The 27,992-nt window shown below is 42.9% G+C and overlaps 1 protein-coding gene and 2 non-coding genes across 3 annotated transcripts; all 3 read right to left on the bottom strand.

The window, feature by feature from the left end:
* Nucleotides 1-25: 25 nt before the first annotated feature.
* On the bottom strand, nt 26-23,354 carry sh2b2 (SH2B adaptor protein 2). Its single transcript, XM_086216311.1, has 9 exons — nt 23,160-23,354; nt 14,007-14,940; nt 8,715-8,816; nt 8,398-8,489; nt 7,824-7,924; nt 7,565-7,726; nt 7,279-7,481; nt 6,355-6,529; nt 26-3,269 (listed from the first exon to the last, which is right to left on the bottom strand). The coding sequence occupies exons 2-9, from the start codon at nt 14,907-14,909 to the stop codon at nt 2,947-2,949; spliced, it is 2,061 nt and encodes a 686-aa protein (XP_086072437.1). The 5' UTR covers nt 14,910-14,940; nt 23,160-23,354; the 3' UTR covers nt 26-2,946.
* On the bottom strand, nt 5,439-5,511 carry trnaf-gaa (transfer RNA phenylalanine (anticodon GAA)). The gene has a single exon. It is a non-coding gene; the product is annotated as a tRNA-Phe (tRNA).
* On the bottom strand, nt 6,173-6,245 carry trnaf-gaa (transfer RNA phenylalanine (anticodon GAA)). Its single transcript has one exon. It is a non-coding gene; the product is annotated as a tRNA-Phe (tRNA).
* Nucleotides 23,355-27,992: the final 4,638 nt, after the last annotated feature.

Below are 27,992 nucleotides of genomic sequence, written 5' to 3'. Positions count from 1 at the left end.
AACCAAAAAACACTGGTTTCGCTGAAAAAAAGTACAATAGTTTGTTCACATTTTATTCACAGAAATATAAAGTAGTATGTCAAGTACATCACTTTGTACAAAATTGCACAGACTCTTCAAAACTCAGTCAGACAACAGAAAGTCAGCTTTTAAGAAGTGTTAAGAAAATAAAGGGGAGACACACGTGAGCAATTTGTGATATGTGAGATGGGCTCTTGCAACAAACGACTTCCACTGAGGATGTTTCATCATCAAGCAGAAGAATCAATTGTACATTAATAAGACTTGATATGAAAAATGTCATTTACAACGGCTGAGGGATAAACAGGTTTCAAAAATAGGATTCGAATTGGCACATGAACTGCTCCATCTGCTCCTCAACTGAACCTTCGCAGCTAGATGGCCATGCTCGAGAAGACAGACGTAGCTTCTTGATATGTTTGTTTTAGCTCAACAAAGGTTTTGCATATGTTTGCACACTGGTGGCTTGCTGGCAATTTGCAGAGTAAAAGGTGTCTAATTTTAGGTTTTGAAGTTGGTCTTCAATTCTGATTTATGTATTTGACCTTAATGTCCGTGTTATTTTTTTTTTTTGATAATCGGCACTAGCTGATTCCTGAGCTCATGAGGCCGATTAACAATCAGGCACATCTGTGGGAAGCCCAAAGTTTCACCATTCTACAGGGTGACTCACTCTAGCCCTTTTCCTTCCCACCAAAAGTGCAGGTTCTTGAGGTGGTGCTGTTGAAGATGTTCTGAACCTTGGTTGTGTGGATTGAACCAGCCTGCATTCTCTTCAATTTGTTGCTGAACCATCAACGAAGGGCGCTAAACAAGGAAGTCACAACCCTAGCAGAGCTGCTTCTGCACCTGCGTCCCAACTAGGGCTGTAGTGGTAAAACAAGACAGGTGTGTAAACAAAATAAATGTAGTCACCCGTATGTAGACTACATATCCAAGAGCGACTGGCTGAAAGAGATTCAAAAACTTGGCTGGTGACTTGATGCCACTGGGTGGGTCTCAGACCGCCGTCACCTGTGTTCATCACTCATGTATCATCACACAATGGAACAAGGAGGGAGACATGGTCAAAGGGGGTTAATGTCATCAACCAATCAATGTCAAAGAAAAACACTTTTTTTATTCTGCAGCGAACCTGATTTGGGGGGTTCAGAGAATTCTCCAAATGGTTTAATATAAGGTTCAATCAGGCCATGAAGCCCATTTCCTGTCTGTGAGAAAGGCAGATTTGTGTCTGCAGTCATTCAATAGAATAAATAAGTTTCTTTGTGCAACTTCTAACATCGGTCATTCAGTGACGGGTATGTTCACGCATTTTTGTTCTCTCTCAGAAACAAGGAGATGCTGCTATCTGCTGATAAATGCTGTTAAGTGCAAAAAGATTATTTATTTTTCATTCATAGGTTGTTTTTTGTATTTTTTTTAGTTTATATTTTTGGTATTTTCAAATTGTTGTATTTAAACAGATGCAGAAAGAAAGACGTAAAGAAAAAAAGGAAAAAAAGAAAGAAGAGTATTTGAGAGTCATTGGCTGCCCTGACGTCTCAGATGAAAAAACAAAAACATACCAGTTGACCCCTGATATATTTTACATTAAATGTTCTGTAATGTGAAAATGAGGTTTTAATATCTTGTTGAATTTTTACCTAAAAAGCTCAGCACTAAACAGACATGAAACATCTTTTTATTCAAGCATGGCCATCCTCTCACTGCCCACAACACTGCGGTCCAAGTTTGATGCACAAACAGTTCTTAATACTGTCCCCTTTCTAAAAAAACAATTCCTAAGTCCCTCCGATAAATGCTGGATTTGGTATAATAATATCTTCAAGGCATTACGTTAATGTGAACTCCTATATTAACAGCATATCTAATCTATAAGTTACTGAGCTTGAGTACTGGACCAGCACCAAACGGAGGGACCTCAAAAACCCTGTTTTAGAAACACTACTGTAGCACAGCGATCATTGAAAAATACTCTAACACACCACCACACACTCATAGAAATAACCCAGTATGACAGCAAAATAGGAGCCACTCTGACGTTTTCATTTGCCGTTCAACATTTTTAACAGTAACTAATGACCACCTGTATATACGTTGATACGTGTGAGAACAAAACCATTTCAGTATGTAGAGATATGCATGTGTGGTTTGACTGAAGCAGGAAACTGACAGTGATTTTTGGGGGCTGTGGGACCGATTATGCAAAACATCTGCATCCTCCTCCTCCTCCTCCTCCTCCTTGTAGCTTTCCTATCGCTACGGGCAACAGTCCGTTCAAGTCGGAGGTAATTGTCAGGCACTAAGACCTAACAAGACAGTACACATTTAAGAAAACATGTCTAACCCTAACACACCCATGATCGCTGTACTGATGCTAGTGTGGAGCCGACCCAGAGCGGGACTTTAAAAAGCAGCTTTAAAAACATGAACTGGATGCTCTCAGAGGCCTCAGAGAAGCTCTGAGGGGTGGGGTCTGCTCCATCAGGGTCATTTCTGTCTACAGGGTGGTGACACAGGCTCTGCTCCCAGGGAACTGTGGGTAAGGTTGAACAGGAAGTGGTCAAAGGAGAAGAATAGAAACCATGTGACTCGCTCTCACTGCCTACACTCATCTTCACAGCTGCATTTCCTACATTCCATTTTGTGTCTACTTTTTTACTTCTTCTGCAGCTTCTTTGTTAAATGACACACACCTTATTATGCCTGGATAGTTGGAGCCGCAGAGCCTGAGGGATGAAAACACAGCTTAGTGTGATCTCAAAATCAGAGAAACGGGAAATCACCTTGAACCAAACAAACAGAACAATGTGTGATCCAGTGATTTGGACCACATTCACGAACAGAACATCTTTTTTCTCATTTTCAACTTTCAGCCTATTATATAATCAGAGCGTACAACTTATGCCTGCCTGGGGTGGTTTAGTAGAAAGAGTACTGGTTCTCTATAGCTCGGGCCCTGCGAGTCCCATCAGCGTCATGGTAGTCCTCAGATGCACCACTAGAGGCCTCCAGTAGGCGTTCAGAGCTGTTGCTCCTGCTCTGTAACCCTCCTCCGGTGCCCGGATCACTGCGGGAGAGAGAGGGAAGGGCAGTGGGTGAGGAGGAGGTGCTTGAGGAGAGAGGGGCATCGGGAGGAGGCCCTGCAGAGGTCGTGATCCCAGGAGGGTGGAGAGCTGGCTGGGCTGAATCTGTCCGGCAACCTGCTTCCCTGGGAGGGGTGAGGACTGGAGGCACGGTCACATCTGTAGCAGAGTGAGGGAGGGTTTTGTGGGATTAGTTGAATACAAGACACATCAATAGTCATAGCTGTATCTGTGCTGCTGACAATGGTTCACTAGTTGAGTCCAGAGCAAAAGGCTCTTTCATAGCAGCATGTAAACACAGGCAGTGAGGGCTCCCTCTATTATCCTTTCTCTAGGTGGGCAATAACTCTGACGACACTGGTGCCAAAGACACGCCTGACCAGTGTATCAATAAAGCCTTTTACACCCTGAATCAAACCCCCACTCTATGTGAGTGCGTGCATGGGAGTGAGTGTGTGTAGGTTCAGCATTTGGGGAAACAGGAGGCCTCTTTATGACCACCAGGGACGGTTGGGGCCGGAGTCTCGGCCTGCATGCAAAACTCCTGTGGTATAATCGCCCCCTCACTCTCCTGTACAGGAGGGCATTCATCCCATACCAGAAGAGCAGAGGGCAGGAATCATGTTGGGGGTGGGGGTGGGGGGGTCCAGTTAATATCGTTTCTGCTTCCTCTTTTCATAAAGACAAACCTATCCATCGACACAACCAAGTTTCCAGAGGTTTCAAATCAAACCTCCATTATCTTCGGAAAAATGGAGGGGCTGTCTAAAGTTGGGATGGTACTTGGAATCAGTCTTTACTAACACTGAGAGTAATGTTACAATGACGTATACTTTTAAGAAGTACACGCCTCCTTTTTTCATTCTTAGTCATACTTATCCATTATGTTAGGGAAAATAATGCAAAAGTATTTTAATCAGTAACATCACTCGATACAGACGGTAGTTTTGTAAAATAACTTTATAACTTTCGAATGATATTATCTAGCATTATCTAATATATTACATTTTGTATTTAACTTGACCAAGACTGGTCAATATCTTATTGCTAATCAATGAAACCCCAAACTAAACACCATGTTTTTTTAGGAATATTTGGAGTTCCAGCAGTTACCTTGGCTTAGCTGTGGCCACATGGACTGCAATGAATGATATACAGCTACTGAATATACAGGAGCTTCAAAATCATAAAATCAGTGAACTGAAGATCATTTAGAAAGCTGCTTGCACACAGGGAGGTGGCAACGACACACTTTTATACATTCAGGTTTATGGGACTTCACATTTTAGCCTGTTTAGAACCAATTAAAGGACAACCCTTTGCCAGAAGCCAGGCTTGAAACAGGAACTTTTACATCCTCAACTGAGCACTCTCCCAGCTGAGCTATTTCAGCTCAAAATTTAACTTACACCATACATACTCAGGCTTCCTGTTCTCTTCTCCAGCCCACAACATGCGGGATTCAAGTTGGGATTTTCTCTCATACTGAGCAACTCTCTGTGGAGGTAATATGAAGTCTTGGTAGTGTCTTTGAACCCAACTACGCCAAAATACTGCATTTGTAGAAAGAGGCCTTCAGATCTTAAGTCTAAAACAAGCCGGTCAAGTCAGACAATTCAAGTCAGACAATTCTATGTTGTAGCAGAGACGCAAGAGAGCGAACACTCCCCATCCCACAATGCCTTGTCTTGTGAGAAACTGATGATTTACATTTGCTGGCAATATTTGCTTCGAGCAAATGCCAAAATTTTCATGAAATACCGGTCTAATATTGGATACAAGGTTTATTTGCCAATTGCTACGGTATATTGTAAGCAGTAAATTGGAAAAATAGGAAGCACTGAAACACCCTGTCCTATAAAATACAACTTAACTATAGTACATAACAGGGGCCAGAAGACCAAACTGATAGTGCTGGCATCAATTATCTAAAAGAGTAAAGTAAATCATCTACTAAATAATTTGCCTTAGCAGAAAAACATCCTCTGCACTTCTGTGTGTGAGTTGCTTTATACATCTACACTGTTGGAAGCCTTTGTGAGCATTTGCATTCGTTGGTGTGTCATGTTCCAGTTACACCACTGACATACTGGCAGGTGGGTGATGCTGGGGGGGAACCTACTGCAATGTGTTGGATTTCTTTGCATACTTCAAAGGGTCATATTCTGTGTCATGCATTTAGAGATTTGCATATCAGGTAATGCAGAATGCAATTAAACACACAATCCTTTAGAAATGGCTGGATTTGCACAGAGGTTAGAGGTAATCAGGTACTTTTTTACAGTTTCATGGTATTATTTATAATCAGAGTCGATTAAACACAAACCCTGCCGAAACCCGGGGTTGAACCAGGGACCTTTAGATCTTCAGTCTAACGCTCTCCCAACTGAGCTATTTCGGCACACAAAGTACATCCAGATACATACATATAGAGATACCATATATACAATCCTATTTTCGTCTGATAGGACTGTGTCCTCTGTCCCACAGAGGACAAAGCATAACTCTGCCCCAATTGTTCCCAGCGTCCTACTGAAGGTCACTTGGATGGTCCATTGTCTGTCTAAACCAGGTTTCATGTCCCATGTTCAGTCCATAACCCTATGCTTTGCTCAGTGAATGACTGCTAGCTTTATGTTTGATGAGCCCCAACACCAGCAGACTGACACCCAAATATGATGCTGATCGATCCGTAAACTCTAGAGTGACTGAATGGCATACTTTATGATGGGATGGCTCTGCTGGTGGTAATTATGGGCTTTCAAAATCATTTACAAATCGCGGTTAAAAAGTACATATTGAGCATATAAAAGGATTAAGGTTCGGTTAGTTTCACCTTACCTCCTGGAATGAATTTGACATGAGAGTAGTATGTGAGTAGAACGAAAACCCACAAAGTCCAGCGTTTATAAGCAAAGATTCATTTATTACAGCAATTTTGAAGCCTGCAGGAAAATCTAAGTATTGCATATAGTGGTCAGTGAAGATAAGTTACTTTTTATGATACCAGTTAATGGTGCATCAAATATGAATGCAGTTAGGAAACATTTAAGAATAAATACTGCCGAAACCCGGGATTGAACCAGGGACCTTTAGATCTTCAGTCTAACGCTCTCCCAACTGAGCTATTTCGGCCCATGACAGGGAGACGACAGTAAAACGACACTACATAAAAAAATAAAAGTGGCTGATAAGGTGGCTTTATCAGCTGATTTGTGTGTGGCTGTTTCTAGTAGATGTTTACCTGTAGTAGAGCTTCTCTGAACTTGTACATAGGAGCGTAATGTAATGTCTGCTGAGCCTCCAGATTCAAGTGGGATGGGGTGAGCGTGGAAGTGTCTCAACATGTCCGACACTGTGTGGAACCACAAGTGGTGGACGTGGCACTGCCCGTTGTCATTCACAGACAAACGCAAATGCTGAGAGGGAGAAACCAAGACAGGGAATATGAGGGTGCAGCTCAGTGAACATTTGAGACGGATAGACTGAGACAGAGGTCAGGACATGATCAGAGAGCCGTCTCGCTGTGGAAGCAGCAACGCAGAATGCCAGAGCTGACGCCAGAGGAAGAGGCGGTAGCTCACACTTCCTCACCACTGCTAGCCGGCAGGATGTGATGTGCAGGAATCATGTTACATAAGAGGACACAAATGTTGAAATTACTGCATCTTTTCCAGAGCCTGAACAACTTGGTGCTGCAAAATGTCATGGGAACAAATCCGAGCCTCCCGCAGAGCAAAGAAGTATTATATAAAAGCTTCTCAAATGCGGGGATTTCCAGCTTTTCTTCATTTTTTCTCACTCCAAATTCAATAACTGTTGGTACATTTCTTTTGGGTGATTGAGTTTAGATGGGAAACCATATTCTTGTTATGATCAGGTTTTTGGAGTACCCCTGTTATGAGCTGCATGTGTAAACATCATAATCTGCCTTTTTAGCTCTCTGATTACTCTCTGCTGGCAAAGAAATTAAGTGATGATGAATCAAGGCATAAAAAAATATCAGAGACATCGATACTGTTGGAATTAGAGGTGAATGAAATAGATGTGAATATTCATCACAATATTGTATGGTAGTTTATAGTACAGTGCAGTACAAAATGTCTGTAAAATTGCAAACACCAATACTCTCACTATCCATAATGTAGGCAAAAACGAGTTGTCTCACCTTGGCTTTGCCCTGGAAGTTGAAGGTGAGGACATACTCGCCCGGCCGAGTCTCACTTTGACGGATCACGAAGAGCCCATGACTCCTGGCGCCGCCTGCAAGCACCAGCTGAGCCGCACGTACTCGGGAAAGCGTCCCATGGAACCATGGGTAACCAGCTAAGCTGGCGTCACCTTCTGAGTCTTTTGCTCCTTCACTTCCACCTGAGCGGATTCATGCACATGAGTGTTTCCTTTTTCTCAATCTGTAATTTTGAGGGCTGACTGCTTTGACAGAAAGTTATTACCTGCTGCAGGGTTGGAGCCCTGGGCCTCTGGTGACTGCAGGAAGCGCTCTAAAGGCATGTGGGATGGGTGCTGGGTGAAGGGGGGTTCCCTGCAACGGACTGAGGGGGCACTGTAATGCTCTGCTGCTGTAGGGCATGACCGCTCAGGGGCACGATAGACACCTAATCAGAATTTTTTCCACATGTAAACACATTCATAAGGATCAAAATGTCTGAATGTTATATAACATAAAGCGATTTTGGGGAAAGGTTTACTCACCCTCAGACAGCAGCTCACAGCTGCAAGAGGCCACCATGGAGCAATCTTTGGAGGCCTGACCATGAGGACATGACGCCAGCTCAATGTCATCACCACTGTCACTGTACACAAGAAGGCGGGTCAGGAGAACCGAGAACATATACATACACACACAAGAGCAAACAAACATACCACGTCCTAACACACAACTCACATTCACATCCTACAAACACAAATAATGTTTCTGTTTATGTCCTGAGCTGCACCGACAAATGTCCACTAACTCAGGAAACTGACTGGGGAGGAATGTTGGTGGTGGTGTGTGTGTGTGTGTGTGTGTGTGCGCGTGTGTTTGTGTGCGTGCGCACATGTGAGTGCATGTGTGTGTGACTGAGGGTGCAAGCTTGACTATGTTTGTGTTATAGAAGCCTGTCAAAAACTCCCCTAATTGGATGATTAATGACTGTGTGTGTGAGTGTGTGTGTATCCGTCTTCTTCCACCCCTTCACATCCACTCATTCCCACTCTCCCCATCCCTCTGTCCCTTTCATCCCTCCATCTTCAGCCAACAGCAAATATTTATCTGGTGGTTTACCCAGGGTCTATGCAGTCCTGAATGTCAGCAACCCAAGAGTTTTTCTGCAGCGAGTCGATGGTTTCCAGGATGTACTCACCCCCATTTTCCACCTGTGGAACGAGCCAAACATTGAACTCACACACTGAGCTCTGTTCGAGGGACCACATCAGTGTACAGAGGGGGGAAAATCCACCGCTAACTCAGCACAGCGTTTAGCTTATTTTTCAACAACCAGCTTTAAAAAAAAGTTTTAACGTAAAAATACATAGATTATTTGTTAAAGGGGATTGTTGCTGCTCAGATGTGCAGCTTTCTCATGTGGTAGTTGCTCTCACCTTTAGAACAAAGGTATTGTCTTTGTCGGGCATCTCCAGCGGCATGGTGGTCCTCACCTCCACGATGGCAGACAGCGGGATGCTCACCTTAGGCTTTGAGGACTGAATATGAAAACACATATGAAAGCGTATGTAAAAACACACTAGTGGCAGCATGAGTAAGCGGTCCACAATCACCAATGGAGGAAGTTGTAACTATGGTCTATTATATCTTTATTATGTAATGTTCCTGCAATCTCTGGAGGACATTCATTATTTCTCGGGTAGTTGCGGTAATGTAATGATCATCAAAGTTTTGAGAATTCAATAAAGACAATAAAGACTTGATCAAAATATGATCAGGAGTACCCAACTTATGATGTGGAAACTTTTGCATCATATTTTATTCTTCATAATTGAATAAACTACCATTACACCTCATCTGGTCTTTTACTGAATAATCTAATAAGCTGGATATGAAGCGCTAAAATCCTGTATCTAGTGGTTAAAAGGTGGCAAATTGATAGTTTATGTTAAATGGATCTTTGGCATGGGAATCATTTTCGCTTTAACAAGCTCGTACCGGGGCGGCACGGTGGTGTAGTGGTTATCACTGTCACCTCACAACAAGAAGATTCCACTTTCAAGCCCCGGTTTGAGCACGGGGTCTGTCTGTCTGTGTGGAGTCTGCATGTTCTCCCTGTACCTGTGTGGGTTCTCTCCAGGTACTCTTGCTTCCTCCCACAGTCCAAAGACACGCAAGAGGGGACTAGGTTTATTTCTTAGCTTCAGTTCCATAATAATCTGTTTCATATCAGTGGAATGTAAATTGACTGGTAAATTAAGCATGCAAGAAAAGTTAGCATTTCCTTACAATATGAGCGGATACTCCAACTTTCTGCTCATGCACTGCCGAGAGATTGGTTTTGATCTGGTTCCAATACACATCTGCTCAAACTGATAGTCATTTCATAACCAACCTTGCTGCATATTGTCACTGTTATTAAAATTACTGTTGGAATTATCTTTAAGGTTACATCATGTAGCTGAAGTAAACCACACATTACTTCTTAACAGCATTTCAAAGCTATTTATTTGACCTGTGTGTATGGCTCAGTATGTGTTTCATGTTATCTCAGGGCAGGTTTATGGTCTGTTGCAAGCTAGGGAACAGAATCTGGATTGGCACCATCATCTCTACATAGCTGATCCGTATCCAGTGGTTATCTGCAGTAGATTCCTGTGTTCCCATTTGTAATGCTACACATATTGCACAGTTAGAAAATCACTTCTAAACAGATCAGAAATCACAAATTTAAATGATCTTGTTCTGCAAGGTGCTACCAAGAAACAAGAAACACGCACGAAAATGCGCCACTCCCTGGGAAGTAGTATAATTTAGTGCAAGTACCACCTGGTAATTATGAGGGCTCCAAAACTGAAATACCTCCCTCATTATATCCTGTAGGAAGCAACATTTAAAAGTTAAACTTCATATTTTACCATTAAAAAATCCCTATTTAGAGCTTTAAATTAGTAGTGTAGTTATAAACATTACCAACCCCCCGGTCTGTAGTTTCAGCTGCACCAAACTCTCACGACCTTCAAATTGTCCCTGCCATGATAATTACGAGCCAACAGCAGCCTGAGTTAACGGTACAGCCGTAGTAGCAGCGAGCCACACCCACTGTCTCCAGGCTTGAGACTTAACAGTTCCCTTCCAACGTGATATGGCGACGTTAAGAGAAAAGGTCACTCTCTCAGTTCTCACTGTGTTTCTCAGCAATTATTCCTGCTGACTGACTGTAACCAACATTAAACAGAAAGAGTTTACAAGATGTGATCACGGAAAACAGCCTGACCTCAGTCTGGCCTCTGCAGTAAATTGGATCCAAACGATAATTCTAACAGATCCAATGAGTGTGTTTAAGTCCGTAAGCTGTGTGTGTGTGTGTGTGTGTGTGTGCGCGCGTGCGTGCATGCGTGCGTTTTAAGCAAGAAGGAAGCTGACTGATGGTCTGGCAGGGGTTTATCAGTAGATCTGTCTGGAGTAACACCGTTCTCATCTTGATCTGCCCGTGCAACTGGCTGCCTTCCACACCCACAATTTCTTTCTGAGGATCGGATGTCAAAAACCACTTCAGTGTTCCAACATTTCCGGCACCTCTTCAGAGGAAACGCGCTCTCAGTGGACATTGTCATTGGAAATGGGAGGTTGAACCACTGTTGCCCAATACCCGGTATTGGAGCGCACCACACAGCATGCAGTCACATAGGAAATTAGGTCTGTAGAAAGTGAAAGCTAAAAAAGAAAAAAAAAGAAAAATTCTTCTTTTAAAAGGTTAACTGATAAATAACAGACGTTCTATTTTGTGGTGAACTTTCCTTTTGATTATTAAAAAAAACAATGTCATATTATCCAGGTGATAACAAAAGTTTTGTTTTACGTTTCCTTCTTGGCACTCTGGTTGTTGTGGTAAATTTGTCAGCAAACACTTCTCTAATTACACACTGATAATCTAAGATGGTACAACATCAACTTTAATTACCTCCACCGAAGAGGGATTAAGTGATCAGTGTCGTTTGTTGGTTTGTTTGTCTGTTTGTCTGTCGGTCCATCTGTCCGTCAGCAGGATTATGCAAAAGCTGCCAGTCTGATTTTAACCAAATTTGTAACATGGACCAAGGAAGGAGCCCCTTTATGGTCCGCACAAGTCTGAACATAATAACAATAATAATACTTATGGATATACGCAGTTAGTTAAATACATTTAATCTGGTGCTCATTGTTAAAAAAACACAACATGCAGGTCTCCTGGCAACCTGTCCGGGACGTGCCATCTTGTCTCAGTGTCAGCTGGGATTAGCCCAAGCGCCTGGGACCCCCTGCTGGATAAGAAGTGCAGATCAGATGTTTTCAAATTGTGAAGCGGGACCCTCAGGGGGTCTCCAGACTGTTGTATAACAGCCAAGATACACGTAATGCGATTTGGGTAAACATATGGTTAAATGATACAGTACTTTAAAAGGAATTTTACTTGTTTTTCTGCTTTACAAAAGTCAAAAACTAATAAATGACTCAGGACAGGCTGCTCGTGTATTTGGTGAACTCGAAACTGATGTTAAAAGCAATAATAGGCTAGGTTGTCTTACATCTTTCCTATCTATGAGATAAAATAAAATAATGATCATATGGAGGAGCCCCAAAACTAAACTATTAATAATATCATAATAATGATAATTAATAATAATAATCTAAAGGAGAGCCCAGCACAAACACTGCTGGTATGGATAATTGATGGATGGAACTTTAAGCCTTGGTGGAGGTTTGCAGTCTCTCTTCTTGCCTTGTGTTTTTTTTGCCACCCAACCAGTCAGCTACCACTTTTAGCTCTGGTTCTAAAAACTCCAGAGGGAAATATGTGAAATTGCCTGGTGTTTCTTATGTGTGTATGAGCTGAAAACAGATGTATCTATAGTCACTAAAAATATAAACAGATCAACACGAGTTTGTGTGCTGAATATCAGTATGACGATTAAACAGCAGAAATATTGAACTGGTCGTATGAAAGGGAACTCGTACGGTAAAATGTACGGTTTTATCAAACAATACCATCAGAAATAAAAAGGAAAATATAGTTTCATACATACAAGGCCTTTGTATTTCTAAGCAATTTTGGAATTCTGTTGTTTGTTTATTTACATAAAGCAGTTCGTCATAATTAAGCTGGGAGTTGGTCATCTGACGGCCTGCTGCTGTGTCATAATGCAGGCTGTTAGTGTGCTGCAGTGTCGCTGCCACAGATTGATGGCCTGACAGGGACGGAGCCACAGCCGGTCAGCCAGGAGCCGGCAGGAAAGACATTTTATGAGTCAGTTTATCTTTCAGACACTGTTGACTCGGCACTGTTATACTTTGTAAGCTCTGAATATACAGCAGCGATAAAAGCACTTATAGAAGCTGCAGGGCAGGCCTGTCTCTAGATGTGTCTGTGTTTAATTAATATGTCATCAAGGCTGCTCGTTTCTCTCCTCTCATCTCATCTCAGCCTCGTCCATGGGTGATAATAATTTCCCCACGTGTGGACGTTAATAGAACATAACAGATGAAACTGCTGAGGCACAATTATTAAGTTTCATGTTATATGCCCCCCTTGCGGCCCTCGTGAGTTTGAATGAGTCATCGAACTATTTCGGTTCCTCTTCTGTTTTGTCACCGCTGCTCGTTTGCAAAAAAAAAAAGAGAAGCAATCAATATTTTTCTTTCTTTTTGTTTTTGCAATTGAAAGGGAAACTCTGCTATCTGTTTCTGGACAGCAGTTTCCTCCCTCATACACTGTCGCCAGACTTCCACCAGCTACGCCTCCCACCTGTCCCCCCCCTTTGCAGCCTTATCCCTGCATTCCCACCAGCCATGATCAAAGGCCAGTGGAAGATTTACACACACTCAGCTGCATAGCCACATGGACTTCTTAAGGTCAGGAGCAATGATCTGGAAATCCCACATACACTAACATGAGGCGTGGCGGTAGTGTGTGTGTGTGTGTGTGTGTGTGTGTGTGTGTGTGTGTGTGTGTGTGTGTGTGTGTGTGTTATCAAGCTCAATTCATGTCCTAAGTGATGGTTGTCCGAGTTATTTCCATTAAAAATTGACACTTTGGTACTTTCTTCAATTAATCTTTAAATCCAGTCTCATGACGAACCAGGAATTCACTTGGTCTACAAAAACTCCCTCACCACTCAGATGAAACATTTAACTGGTTTCCTATGGCTTTTTACCAAACACACCACCAAATGAGTTAAATCATATTAGGGCTGTTCAATAAAAGTTAGAAAACAATAAACTACAATATTTCATTTCACGATACTGTATCAATATTCCAGTCCCTGGCATTGTTACTTTATCACAGTTTATTGTGATTTATCCTGACCACCTCATACTACGGCAGCTACATTTATAGTGTGTTCAGTAGCACAGCAAGTTCCTTTTCAGGTCAGATGTGATTTCCACTGTATGATAGTGCTCTCAGAATGTATCACAGTATCATGGAGCCACACTTCAACCACATTTCTCAGCAAAACCTGACCGTTCCAGTTTTTAATTTTTTTACCTTCCACTAATTAAAAACTAATTGGGAGCATCAAAAATCCCCAAATGAGATCTAAAGACAAACTTTAACTTAAAATGAACTATTGCTGGGCCCATTGTTTTAGGGGAAGAGCCATCATTTGTGGGACATCACAAAACCTCTCTGACTGTTTTACACTACAGTGAAATGGTTTTAGGTTAATTTTCTCTGATCGCTTGTGTACCTTGGGTGGTACGTAGAACTCCAGCAGGAATCTCTCCCCTCCTTCCTCCCTCTTGGTCTTCCTCAGCAGCAGGCGACACTTCTGCCACTGTGCGGCACCCATACAGTTTGTGTCATCAGCCACCATATACCTCAGTGCTCCTTCCCTCTGGATTTCCAGCATCTCTGCCTTGTGGCCCTGGGAACCTCTGGGAAGCCGCAACTTTTGGGACCACTTCTCTCCCACAGCTGTCTCCCCTCCTCCCCCATTTGCTTTTCTGGCTCCAGGTGGAGCATCAGGTTCAGGGGAGGCCCGTCGATGCCACATCTCCTTCACACCATCAACCACACATAAGCTCATGTTCCGCAGGGAGAAGCCCTTCTTAAAGCGAGCTTTGGGGTGGCTTACTGACACATCCTCTGAGCTGCGGGACTGTCCAAGAGCAGACACCTTGTGGGCTGGCTGGGGGCCTCGGGATGCAGCAGTGGCACTGCTTCCTCCATCTATCCCTCCCCCTCCACTGTCCATACTGTCCAGGGACTCACTTGAAGCCCCAGTGTCCTTGCGTCTCTGGTAGAGGTCGTGACCATAAGACAAGGGGCAGCCCTGGATTCCTAGGAAAGGAACGATGCTGTACTTCGGTGCTGGGTTGAACCCGTCTTCCCCGGGTGAGGATGCTTGGTTCTCCCGGGCCTGGGTTAGTGCCGCAGAGAAACACTCCAGGAAGTGGTGGGCAAAGTGCTGTGAGAAGCTGACATCAGCACCAGGTGAGTCGTAGCAGGGGTTCTCTGACAGGAAGCGCTGGAACTTGTCAGCAAAGTCTGCAGCCGAGGCTCTAGCATGGAGCTCGCAGAACTCTCGCCAGTCAGGCAGTGGGCATGAGGAGGAAAGCTCCGGGCTACCGGGCACCACCGCTCCGTTCATCACTAGGCCATGCCAACCCACCGAGGAGAGGCTGGAGAGGAGAGAAGAGCACAGTGTTAGCACTGATGAAAGCGAAATATTGCAGTATTTATACACATCCTAGCTTTAGGTCAGAAGCACAACAAAACAGCCTGCATGTGTGATGGTGCAACATATAAAAGACAGCTAAAACAGCTAGCGTTTGTCATTATAATATTATTCATATCACGAAAGGCAGGCTGGCAGCTCTGACAGGCTGTCCACTGAAGCTTCCGGAGAAAGGCGATGCTCACAGTGACAACGCTAATTGTTAACATGCTAATATGGACTAAACTAAAGACAACATCGAGGTGAAGCTGATGGATGAGCATAACGAACTGGGGAAAATTCAGACCAGATAATTTCATTGTAATCCAGTCAACAGTTGTTGAGGTTTTATCTTTCAAACTGTCCTCGTTGTTGCTCCACCACCTCTACGGACAACCACATGCTTCCAACGTCATGCGGGGAGTCATCATTCACAACTTTTCACCTGACAGCGAGGAGGACGTAGTAAATGTGAGGATCATCATCCAGTATTTCCCCGGTTTTCCTCCCCCAAACAGGCGCCCTGAAATGAGCAGAGGAGGCACCTGTGCAGCGACCAGGCCGTATACCCTCATCTACAGACACTGTGTTTGTGGGGATGGCCAAGGTCCAAACAATGAGATATTTCAGCATGTACTCACATTTGTTGTCGTCTTTATCTCTGCTCATTTCTTTTAATCCTCCTGCTGCTTTCAAAGTTAAATAAATGCATCCCTTCTTGACACACTTGAAGAATTCATTTTGATGATGACTCAATAACAGATCAATTGGAAATCAAAGGGATCTTGCACACTCATGAGCTTTACACTGAGATGATCTTTGACAGACTCTTGGATCATCTGAATTATCTGAGCGTGCGTTCTGTCAGAGCAGGTTAACAGCAATTTGGATTTTACCCAAACTGACTGGCTGACTGATATCTCATCTCACTGTTGTTTTTCTAAATAAAGAGGTTTTTTTTTTTCAGAGTATTACTCAATGGCTCACTACGACTCCGCACTGGCTCCAACTCTGGACCACATCAGAGCCGGGCATTGCCAAACCACATCACATCAGTGATAAAACTCCTCAGTCTGGCCTGCAGTGGGGGTATAACAGTGTCATTTCAACATTGTGTCAGTAGCAAGAACCAAAGCCAGTTTTTGACCCCCTTCTCTCTTTCAACACATCAGTGACTAATCCAGCTGCAGATCATCAACAGTGACACATGCTGATTTGATTGTTCTTGACTGTAAATCACGCACATTAAAGGAGATCGTCTGAGTGGGCAGTCTAGGCGACAAACGTACTGGGATAGTCAACACCACCACCCGCTGTGAAAGCATATTCTCAGAGCTGCTGGGCTCCTCTTAGCAGTTCAATATGTGCTCAAATGTTTGCTTCTGAAATTGCATGCATACACACATGAGAAAACACTGCAGGGTTTCCTGGAATTTCTCCTGAAAAAAAGAGCTTTATTGTCATTTTCAAAAGCAGCAGAGTAGGTTGTCTTTTCAAAAAGGATTAGTGCAAAACTCTCCGGCCTCCGCTGGAATTAAGTCTGACATACAACTACAAGCCAATCTCTCTCTCTTTTTTTTTTTTTTTTACTTTTTATTTCACTCTCTCACTTGAAAAAAAAGAACCACAGATCTGAAACAAACAATAAGCCAGATCAAAGGAAGGAAATCACAGCACACACAAGTCTCGGCTTTTTGAAGGAGTATCTCTTCAGCACATCTCTTAAAAAACCCTTAAGACGCTGAGACCCGGAGTCAGAATTTCAGAGGAATGCGGTGATGGATAGAGACACTAAAGTAAATGAGTGGGTGAGATTAGAGAATAATAACAGCAGAAAAGGAAATGTTTCTCTTATCTTTGTCCCTGTGGGATTTCAAATGCAAATATTGTGGCCATTTTAGCAGAGTCCTGCATCATGCGGCTGTGTTAGTTCACATGCTGTGCAGAAGTGGGTGGTCGGGGGTCTCGGTATGGGCTGTTTTGATTGGATGCATGACATTTCTGCTTGGGTTATCAGAACAGTGGAAGAACATAAACAAGCCATGCTGTGTTGTTGTTTTGTTCAACTTTGAACACCCGTGCAGACTCTTAACCAAAGCTTTGCTTTAACCTGAAATGATAAAAAAAAATGCAACTTTCCAGCTTTCACAGAAAAGCGATTTGAGAGGTTTTATTTTGTGTGTTTATCCACAAATCAGTGGAAAAGTAAGATGAAAGATGCTGTGATGCGTCGCCACAAAAAGATGCAAACAAACATTAGTGCGTTCCAGGTGTGCACACACACACTGAACGCCTCCTGAGATCCGATCACTGAAACCGCATTCTGAGGTGGTCTGGGCCACACGTGGCCACATTCTTTCAAAAGAGTTTCCCAAATGAGTCCCGGGCCACAGTGAAAGTTCGCCTCATCACGGTGTCCTTAATTTAAGCAGACACACCATTTATGAGCGCGTGACCTGCAGCATATTATTACAATGTACAATGATGTGAAAAGCTCATAGAGAGAGAAAGATTATTATGGCTGAAGCAAACAACTTTGATGGGTTGTTTTTTTAGCAACAAGCACTGTTGAGATTTATCTCTTCTGCCATTAATTTCTGACTGATAAACACGAGAAAAGTACCACTGTCTGTTATGAAAGAGCTAATGCCCATCAGCTGATCTCTCCCTCTCACTCTTTCTCTCCCCTTCTCTCTACTCAAATGCCAGACATCATCCAAAACCAGACAGTAATTCCTTTTGTATTAAAAGGTCAGATATAGACGAGATTTGATGTGTTGATCGACACCATCCACGGCAAAAAAGACCCCCAAAAAACATGATTCATGAAATTTGAGGGACATTCTTCCCTGCGCGCTGCTTGTATTAAAGTGAGATCCAATCACAGAAGTTGTCTGTTTTTAAAACCAAGAGTGGACACACTCGGCACACCTGCAGCACACAGGGCCTACAGGCATAGTAAACTGTACTTTATAAATCGATTGTAAAAGGGTGCTCATCCTGGTTGAGGAAGACCCATTTAAGTACTTATGAATGCTCTGTTGGGTATCAATTAAGCCAAGTAGTAGTACAACATACAACCCTTTTAATAGAAAGTGATCCCAAAGCTGATGAATGACTGGATGTAAAGGTACAAGCTCTTTCCTCTGTCAAGCGTAATCTTCATTCATGAATCCGTCAATTCATTCATCCCTCCATTCATTCAAGCCTCACATGGTGTGTAAATTAAACTGCTAATCCACAAGTGTTGTTGTAAAGTGTGTGTTGCTGCTGCCTGCGAGGAAGTCAATACCCATTCAGCGATTTAAAAACCTGCACTGGGCCAACTTTCCACCCATTCAGCAAAACAACAACAGCACACACTGAGGTGCACTTCTCAAACTCCTGCCCTTCCTGCACGCACAAGGATGTGCTTCTCTCAAGGATACTGTACTGACTGTACACACACACACACATGCACACACACACACACGCACACAAACATAGTCAGCATGAAACTGAAGCTATGAGACGCTGGAGGAAGTGGACAGCGAGCGTTAGGGTTTTTCAGAGGCTCAGCAGATTACATAGGCACACAGGGGTATGAAGTTAAGATGACTGACAGCAAAAACAAGAGCTGAGTGTCTGTGGGGGGGGGGGGGGGGTGAATGTAAGACTGAGTGAGGAGAGGAGGGGGTTGTAAAGGCAAAAAGGGGGGCATGTTTTTGCTCCATTGGCCAGCTGCTAAAACAATCAAGTGAGTGTGTGGAGGTGGGACAAGAGGAGCATAAAGACAAGTAGATACACCGCAGAAGGACGGGGCATCCCCATGACTCCCCTCTGTCTTTGTTTTTAACTTCATCTCCACTGAAGCGTTTTCACCTCCATCCTTCAGAGGAAGACTTCCTGTAGTTCATCCCAATCTGTTGTAAAAATCTACCACTATCGTGCCCCCTCTTCCTCCTGCTCCTGCTCCTCCTCCTCCTCCTCCTCTGCTGCCGCCTCCTCCTGCGCCTGCTTCTTTACCCAGGGGAGCGGGCCTGATATCTCTGTCAGATGGTTGGGAATTCTGTTTGTAACAGTAAACTGACCAGAGAGGAGAGAAAAGAAATGTTACCGTGCGCAGGGAGGCTGCAGCCTGCAAAACACATCGTACATGATCTGTTCAGTTCATGTCCTCGATGGACTGGACGGCGCAGAGCAGGAGCTACATATGCTTGATTAATACTGCGGTGTCCTGGGCAGCAGTACAGAGCTACTGAGGAAATAATACTCAGACCAATCAAGTGTAACAGGGGTACAAGGATTGTGTTTTTAAAGCTCCACATCCTCGTGGAGGCTGTATATGTTATTTATACTCTTAAACCCTAACACACACATCACTACAAGCAGTTTCACACCAGCAGCATCACCCTCAGTGATTGGCTGACAAGGATGATTGGTTATGTCGTGCTCCCACCCCAGGGAGTTTGAGTCCAGCCATGTTTTCTAAGATTAGCTCGCTTCACGGCACAGCGCTCAGCTAGCGGCACACTCAGTACAGTACAACGCTGCACAAACATCCACTTAACACTATGCGGCTGTTAATGATGTTTTCTTAAACAAGATGTAAATAGTGCACCCCGATTTGGCTTTGCACATGCGCCTGACATCTTTTTTAACAGTCAAGTCTTTATAAGCCCAGGTGATTGGCAGTTATGAGATAAACAACACAGACGTCAGGAAGAGGAGTTTCAAAACACCACAAGGGTTTACTTCCTCTCTGTAAGACAAAATTGAGGGTTGAATTTCATGAGAAAGGCTCAGTCTGTTCGATGGCAGAGCAGGTGTACAAACCCACGATGGAAGCAGAGACTGAATCATTCGTCAATATAATGATTGGCACATTGATAGAGAGATAATGAGGCAACTACAAACTAGGTCAGCTGATGGATTAATTATTTTTTTCAATGTATTGATTAATTGATGACATTTCCAAAACAAACGCAAGACATCGCAAGTTCAAGGCAACATTTCTTGCCAAAAAAGTCTTGCCAAAAGTAAAATACCCCAAAAAGGACTTTTTTTTTTTACACTATCAGGATTTAAATCTGATAACATTTGGAAAGTCAAAACAAGCTGCAAAATCATTCATCAGTATTCAAGTTAGCGGTAGACAGACCAGAGGCACCTATCCTGACACAGGCGGTACACTCGCCTGCCCCTTTTGTGTCTGTAAAATGGCGGCTACGTCACAAAACTGCTTCTGAATGATTAATTTCACTATCACAATTTGATCTGTGAAAACCGGAAAGTTTGGATGAGTAGCGTGATTAAATATTTTAGTCAGACAAAAAAACAAAAAAGATTCTTCTGAATCCTAAAAATAGGTGTCTTCAAGTATTTTTCAACATATTTGAGTTCACGAGTAACCGCTCTATGAAGACAATAATGGAGAATTGCAGCCAGAAAAATAACAGAGCTGAGCCACATTAAACACGAGATACTTTTATGGCTTCTGTATTATCGAGTATCTAAAGATGTCTCGTTACTCAGTAACGAGAGGGGTAAAAATCCCTAAGTGGTGGCGAATCTTAACGTCATTCTGACGAGAAAAAAAACAACCTGGAAACATGAACCTAGAAGATGAGGAGAAGACAAAGTAAGTTAAAGCACACTTTGGTGAACTGGTTCATGTTTTCATGTTATTCTGTTTTACGTGAGTGGAAATGTCAAGCGGGTGAAAGATAAAACAAACGATACGAAGTGTGATCTGTAATCTAATTCTCACTTTGTTGAAATATACTTTAACGGGTATCAAGAAAAGTATCAGGAATTAGTCACAGAGTCACAACAATGGTAACGGTGCTGTTACTGAAAATGTTTGATTGGCATCCAGCCAGGACTCCCAGATGTGACCGTTCAGACTTCAAATGAAAAGATTTTAAAGCAGAAAGACACAAAAGAGAGAGACACACACATCGGCATGAATGTTTTCTTTTGTTACTGGCTGGAGGAGGAGCTGTGCTGCAGACACAGCAGGGACAAACACTGACTCACCTACACAAGTCAAAAGACAGATTATTACAGTAGACATCCAGGTGTGTGAGTGGGCGTGCGTGAAGACAGCCAAGAATGTATGTAAAGTGACTTGAACGCTGTGCAAAGAAACGGATGATGGATGAGGACAGCGAAGCAGGAGAGATGGAGACGTATGATAAAACTACATCCCAGGAGGCGGAGATTGCAGATAGAGGAGTAACAGGAGGGAAGAGTTGTAATTGCAGGACGAAAACCAGGAGTAGGGTCATCAGTAATAAACTTTCCCTATGAATGGATCTCTGGCTGACCTTTGACCTGGCCGCTGATAACCTCCTGAATTTCGGCTAAAACCAGACAAGCAGAGAGGAGAGTGTCTTCCTTTCAAGAGGCGCAAAGATCCAGACACGGATCCACCAAGCAACGTGATGGTATCAGCGTGTGTGTGCGTGTGTGTGTGTGCGTGCGACCACTAGAAAACACACTTGATGACACACACCTGTGGGTTTTTTTTTCTGCACTTCTAGTGATGCGGGATATTAAATCCATTAATTAGCATGCTCCATCTTCTCCTTCTCTCTCTGGCAGCCTGTGACAATGTAAATATTGAGGGAGCTCCGGCATCCATATGGTGGAGTGCGATAAAGGATGGAGCGCGTGGGAGACGCACATTCCACCACTGACTTCCATTTCCTGTCTCTCACCCACCAGGTCTAACTAATTTCACAGATGACCACCGGCCTCGCCGGCGCTCAAATACAGTAAAACCTGTATGAGCATCAAGTGTGTCACTCTCTAATTTTGGTGGCATATACAATAAACAGTTTGATGACAGTCCTGACACAAAAACATGGACGCAACTAGAGCTCTTAACAGTGATTCATTCATTATTTCCCCCCTAAAAAAGTGATGAATGTGTTATTATATGACGATGAAAATATTCTACATTTGCCCTCAAATATTCATCTACTATCTAATTAACTGCATTGTCTCTCTCCGTCTTAAAAATTAAAAGCAATCTTATATCCATGCGGTGAAATCACTCCCGTATGGTTCACACACAGGAGTAAAGTTAAGAATACATCGAATGTAAAATTCTCAGCCAATATCGACACGATGTTTGGAATATAATTTAACCATTACTCAGTGCAGACACTTGGGGGTTAGGGTTTGTTTGTGTTGTATTTGTTGATTTTTTTTTTGTGCCTGGAAAATCCTCAAAACAAACAAAACAAACAAACAAACAAACAAAAACCCAAAAAGCAACTATCTTGTCTTCAACATTTTTATGGACGTGTTCAATCCAAAACAACTATTATAACACTCTTCTTCTGTCCATCCTAGCTGGCGTGGAGTGACATCACTTGGCTGAGGTAAGTGTTGATGGGATTCTCTTGATAAATGTCATTTCAGGCTGACATGATCCCTGTTACAGACGTATAATCAAAGGCTAACTAAGCGCCTACCTTCAGTGATGGCTGACAGCAGCATCATCGTGACTCTACACTGATGTTCAGGCCTGTACGCTTCATATTAACTGACTCTGCTGTAGCCTATTAAAAGATACATGAGAGAAAGTCAATAGCAGGCCATCCAGCAGGCCCGGGGAGCCTGTTCCGAGCCAACGCTGGGTCACTGCGTATTGGACTTCATGAATGAGAGCCGTCGGCAGCCCGCTGGTGAATGGCTGACACATTCAGGTCCAGAGAGGAGGCGATGAATGGGAGTCTGATTCTAGATCTTCGAGCAGGGGCCTTTCAATCACCTCACATTAGACCCCCGAGCTAATGACCAGACTTTACTCCCCCCAAGGATATTAAACGGATTATCAGAAGCCCCCCACTCCTCGCCCTCCCCTCGACACCAGGAAGCCTCATCCAGACTCCCAGTCCGAGCCGCTTTCTTCAGCACAACAAACCCAGACCGGCTGCATCCAGGAGGCAGACTGGGATGAAGCGGCTTCACCACCAGCTCTCCTCTTCCTCCTCCTCAGCAGCAGCACCTGGAGGTTTGTTGTGATTCCATCACGATCTCTCTCTCTCTCTCTCTCTCTCTCTCTCTCTCTCTCTCTCTCTCTCTCTCTCCTCACATCGTTAAAGCAAGAACAGGCAGTAAAATAAAGATGCTCCAAAATAAAATAAAATAAAATAAAATAATAAAAAACAACAACGCAGCAGCGGTTCTCACCTCAATGCAGGACTGGCTCCATGGTGCCCCTGGGTCGACCCCGGCTCCGCTGTGCTGATTCTCTCTATTCAGGCACAAACATGGTCCTCCTCTCCTCCTTTGAGTTCCTCCTCTCGGGTTTAGACGAGCTCTCTGCCGTGCTGCTCCCCCTCCATCTCTCCGCTCGACGCACTGTGCTGCTGCACCTTTGCTTCAACTGTCCACCGACAGATTACAAGACACCGAGAGGCAGATCAAGCCGAGGTTCCGCTTAACTCTTTCAAAGTAAAAGCCCAAGTGGCTGACCGGAGTCAGATTATTTTCACTGCGTACGGGCCAATACGGCAATTTTAAGGGACGGAGAAGTCTCAGTTTCAGTGCGTATCAGAAGGTTGTGATTTTTTTTTAATTTGAGGATGGTTGTTATCTCAGTATTTTTGTATAACTGACCCCCATCCGGCCAGCTACGTTGTCAGGAGTTCATATGAGGTTTGTGATTACAGGCAACCAAAATTCAGTGGCAGAACATTCTGGCAGAACATCGAACGTGACATCGATATTTGGATGATTTCAACTGAGACCTAACTGGTAACATCCACACAGTAAGGAATTTTAACATCTTATGACATTGATTTTGTTGGTTTTATGTTCAATATTGGACCTCATTTTTATTTTTGACTAAAATTTAATGTTGGTCCAATATTAAGTGTTTCTGATGTTAAATTGAAATCCAAAACATAAGAAAAAATTTCATAAATGTGTTGAAATAAACATTATTCTAAACACCTCTTTATACACATGGGATCCACAAAAATATTAGGAGCTTATTAGCTTCTTATAACCCCTAACAGTCCCACAGCACCACAAATTAAACCAAAGTGACCAATAAAATAAATCAAAACTGAGTTGATCTCATGTAGTTGTCTTATAAGGCTTTAATAACTACTGAGTAATTGATATATATTGTCATTTGAGTTATAATCATTTATTTTCTGTGTGATTTGAACTCCAGCTATGACTGAATAAAACTAAAGAAACAAAGATTATCAATGAACTCGATTGAACCTTTTCTTTTTGAGACTGATAACGTAGTCAGGGAACCTTGAATGAATAAAGACATGAAAGCTTTTGATAAAAATATAAAATCGGTTTAACGGATTATTTTGAAATTGTCACTTTTATTTTGAAAGGGCACTAAAGTACTGGCATATTTAGTGTGTCTGGTTGGTTTGACCTCTGCTGTGTGTGTGTGTGTGTGTGTGTGTGTGTGTGTGTGTGTGTGTAACAGCCAATGATAACTGCCCTTAACGGAGCCACGCCCTTTTATTGTTGCCATACTGACACATTTGGCGTTTGACTTCAGTCACTATCAGGGACACAAATTAGACTTAAGATCAGTTAATTGGGGGCAAAACCTGGGTCCCTAATCTCTGAAATGATGATTTTCTTTTTTCTTTTTTCCTTTTTCTTTTTTGAGGTCAGTAGTTTATGTCATGATAAGGGTTTGGCTACATCATTGGGAAATTAAATAAAAGTCTTTATAAATACCCCAAAAATTGATTTAATTAACAAGAGTGAGAGTTGGTGTGAAGCAGTAGTGGTAGCAGGTCAAGGACAAACACATGGTTCCTCTCTTCTGTCAGATTTGGTGATGCAAACTAATGACTTCAAACGCGCAACAGCACCCCCAACCACCCCCCCACCCCATGTTTGTCTCCTGGGTGACAAGGTGACTTAACCATGAGGTCATGACATTCTGCAACATTTAAAATAATAGCTTGATGACACAACACAGATGCGGTTCTCTAGATATTTACTATTAGATTTTGCATAGAATCGTTAAGATTGATGTGGCGAAGCATCAAATGTTGCTGCTCTTATTCACAAGTGTAAACGTATCCCACATTTCCCTTAATACACCGAAACAGAATCCTTTCAACAGACCCTCTTTCTGGTTTCTGCTGTACATTCTTTACTGCTTTTCACTTTTTTTTGTTTTTTAACAATTAATTAAAAACCCATGCAGACATAAACAGCCTATTTTCTCTTTGTGAGGCTATATCATCGACATTATGCGTTACCTTACACCCTAACCAACCAATATACATATATGTACATAAATATACATATATATGTGTTTATATTTGCATGTATCTATATATATGTCTATACATCTATGTCATCTCTCTCGCTCAACGTGTGTATATATATATATATATATATATATATATATAAACAGTTTATTTGTGCATGAAGTGTTGTAGCAGATTTTTATTAAGGAATTACATCCAGTTTTGCAAAGATCAAAGTGTTGGCATGGCTCAGAGGAAGCGTGGCCGCCCTGCAACCGAAGGTGTGCTGGTTCAATCCTCACTTCTCCTGCTGACCATGTTGAAGTATCCTTGAGCAAAATATTGAACCCCTGATTGCTTCTGATGGCCCTGCGATGGACTGGTGACCTGTCCTGTGTGAACCCCGCCTCTCACCCAATGTCAGCTGGGTTAGGCTCCAGCCCCCCCCCCCCATGACCCTTAACAGATAAGTGGTATAGAAGATGGATGGATGTGCATAACTTGGCCTGCTTTGCACAAAAACAGACATTAGAAATGTCCTTTTAATACTCTTCTTTTTAGTTGAAGTCTATTACCGAAAGAACCTTTACTTTTTAAGATCTTTTTCTGTCCACACTGTCAAGTGACTGTTCGCAAGTGATTGAATCAGATCCTATCTACAAGACACAAATTTAAGGTGGAGAAAAGGTTTACATGATACAAAAACAACAACAACAACAACAACTACTGAATCCTATTTGACTATCCAGATTATCCAGAATGAGGTTGTAGAAAGATTCAAATCAGATTTCAAATCACTTCCAAATGTAGTTTGGATCAAAAAAACAAAAATTAGAGTTCATAATTTCTGACACCTTAGACTGCCAAAAATTAATCTGGACACACCAAAAATCTAATTTGGGCTGACATTAGGTCTTATAGTTAGTATGAGTCTTTTTTTTTAACTCAAACATCTGTACCTGTACTTTATAAAGATAGTTTATATTGTACCATCCTCGGTGTCTTAGCTGAAAATAGCACTGTTAATACGTGTGCCTTTACCCTACAGTGGGTTCTGTTACAAAGACTTCAAGCTGCAGACGACGACATGACACTGTTCACAAAGTTTGACAAGTACCAACCATGAATATTAAAAAAAAATGGAGCAGTTTTATTCCCAGAATCCATACAGTAAAAGAGTTGCACTGTATAGAATAATTGACCTTTAGTGTTACACCCTGCACAAGAGCCAGTAGTGACACTACGACACACACACACACACACACACACACACACACACACACACACACACACACTTAAGACTTTTCACACAGTACGTGGCTGTTTATCACTTTGGAGCCGAGTGTAGCACCTCTTCACTACTAATCCCCTCTGAGAGGATTGGCTCCGGGGCTCCATGGTGGGGCTGCAGTCTAAAATAATAACCTGGCTGGGCTAAAGATGGGAGGTAGAAGGGGAGGACAAGCTACCGTCAGAACGTCAGCAGCTAATCTGAATGTTTCCTGCTTGAGCAGCTCAACCACACCTGCTTCTAGTCAGTGCTGTCACACTCTGATCTTGTTTCCTCAGCTGTTCAGCAGCTCCAACTGATCCATGTAATGATTAGCAGGAGGCAAATGATTAAGTAATAGCATGGGAGTGGAATGGAGCCAGTTTGATGCCCTTCACCGAAGAAGGAAGTGCCTAAATGTAGTGCTAAACCTAAACCAGACCATCTTTAACCCACAGACGCCTAAACCTGGTTCCAATTTGCTGTTTTTGAAACTATTCATTCTGTGGTACAGCACTTATATGGAACAGGACAGCATGTTGTGAAATCGTTCCTCATATTAATGTGTGTATTTTCTCTTTAAGACCTCTGACACTGATGACAGAATTATTTCCAACCCAGAGTAGCGTGAGGAGCTGCTTAATGAAACAAAAAAGAGACTCCGGCTGGGCGAGGGTTCTCTCTCTCTCTCTCTCTCTCTCTCTCTTTCTCTCTCTGGAGACCCTCGCTTCTTATTGATCCTCGCATACTTCCTGCCGGAAGGATGAATCGACGGGAGCCTCGCGGGGGCGGGGGCTGCTTCAACCTCCTGCTCACCCACATCACCTCTGCCTTGATCCCTCTGTTCACTTATCACACTGTTTTTTTCTTAATTCTGATAAAGGCCAGAGCTTTCAGTTCTTTAGAGAAACTTTTCCATTGTGTCCTCTCCTCATACAGTACAGCTCAATGGCAGAATAGGCACACAGAACAAACAAACAAACACACACACACACACACACACACGACTGCCCTGGTTGGCGTCATTGTTCAGGAGTTTAAATATATACGTCATTTAGACTTCAGAGAGCTGGGGGTGGGGGGCAAAAGGGGAAAAGAAGAGATGCTTTTGAGTTGATTTCCTGTGAAAGCATCTGAAGTGGTTGAGATGGAGATTGGCCTCCCGGGGCTGTTTGAGGATCAATGTGTCGGCAGGCTTTCATAACGACTGACCCACACAGTTCCAGACCAGGAAAAGATGATACTGGAAAGTAACATGACAAACACAAAGTCTTTGCATCCAACATGGAGGAGACTCGACAGCTCACCAGGACCTAGCATCATATCGATGTGAATAAATCAGAATCATGGGGAACATTGAAACCCTGGATTATCAGAGAATGCACAGAAAACAAGGATGAATAAAGATGATGCCATGATGTCAAATAAGAATCAAAACATATTTAATATCCTTATCGTGAGGACTGTGCCTGCGTAGGCTGGAGTTTTCCACTCCCTCACCCCTCCCAATAA

Source organism: Aulostomus chinensis, chromosome 10, assembly GCF_037954235.1.
Source record: "Aulostomus chinensis isolate RoL2024-O1b breed Wild chromosome 10, RoL_Achi_v1.0, whole genome shotgun sequence".
Taxonomy (NCBI): Eukaryota; Metazoa; Chordata; class Actinopteri; order Syngnathiformes; family Aulostomidae; genus Aulostomus; species Aulostomus chinensis.
Note: the sequence above shows the minus strand (reverse complement) of the source record. Positions and strands in the feature narration are given on the sequence as shown.

Bases quoted from the DNA above. Each gene is read 5' to 3' on its own strand.
- sh2b2 (XM_086216311.1), bottom strand. From the start codon at position 14,909: ATGAACGGAGCGGTGGTGCCCGGTAGCCCGGAGCTTTCCTCCTCATGC. The intron at 6,530-7,278 runs GTGAGACAACTC...TCTCCCTCTCAG, and splicing joins ACTTCCAGGGCAAAGCCAAG to CATTTGCGTTTGTCTGTGAA. The intron at 3,270-6,354 runs GTAAACATCTAC...ACTCTGCTACAG, and splicing joins TCAGAGAAGCTCTACTACAG to ATGTGACCGTGCCTCCAGTC.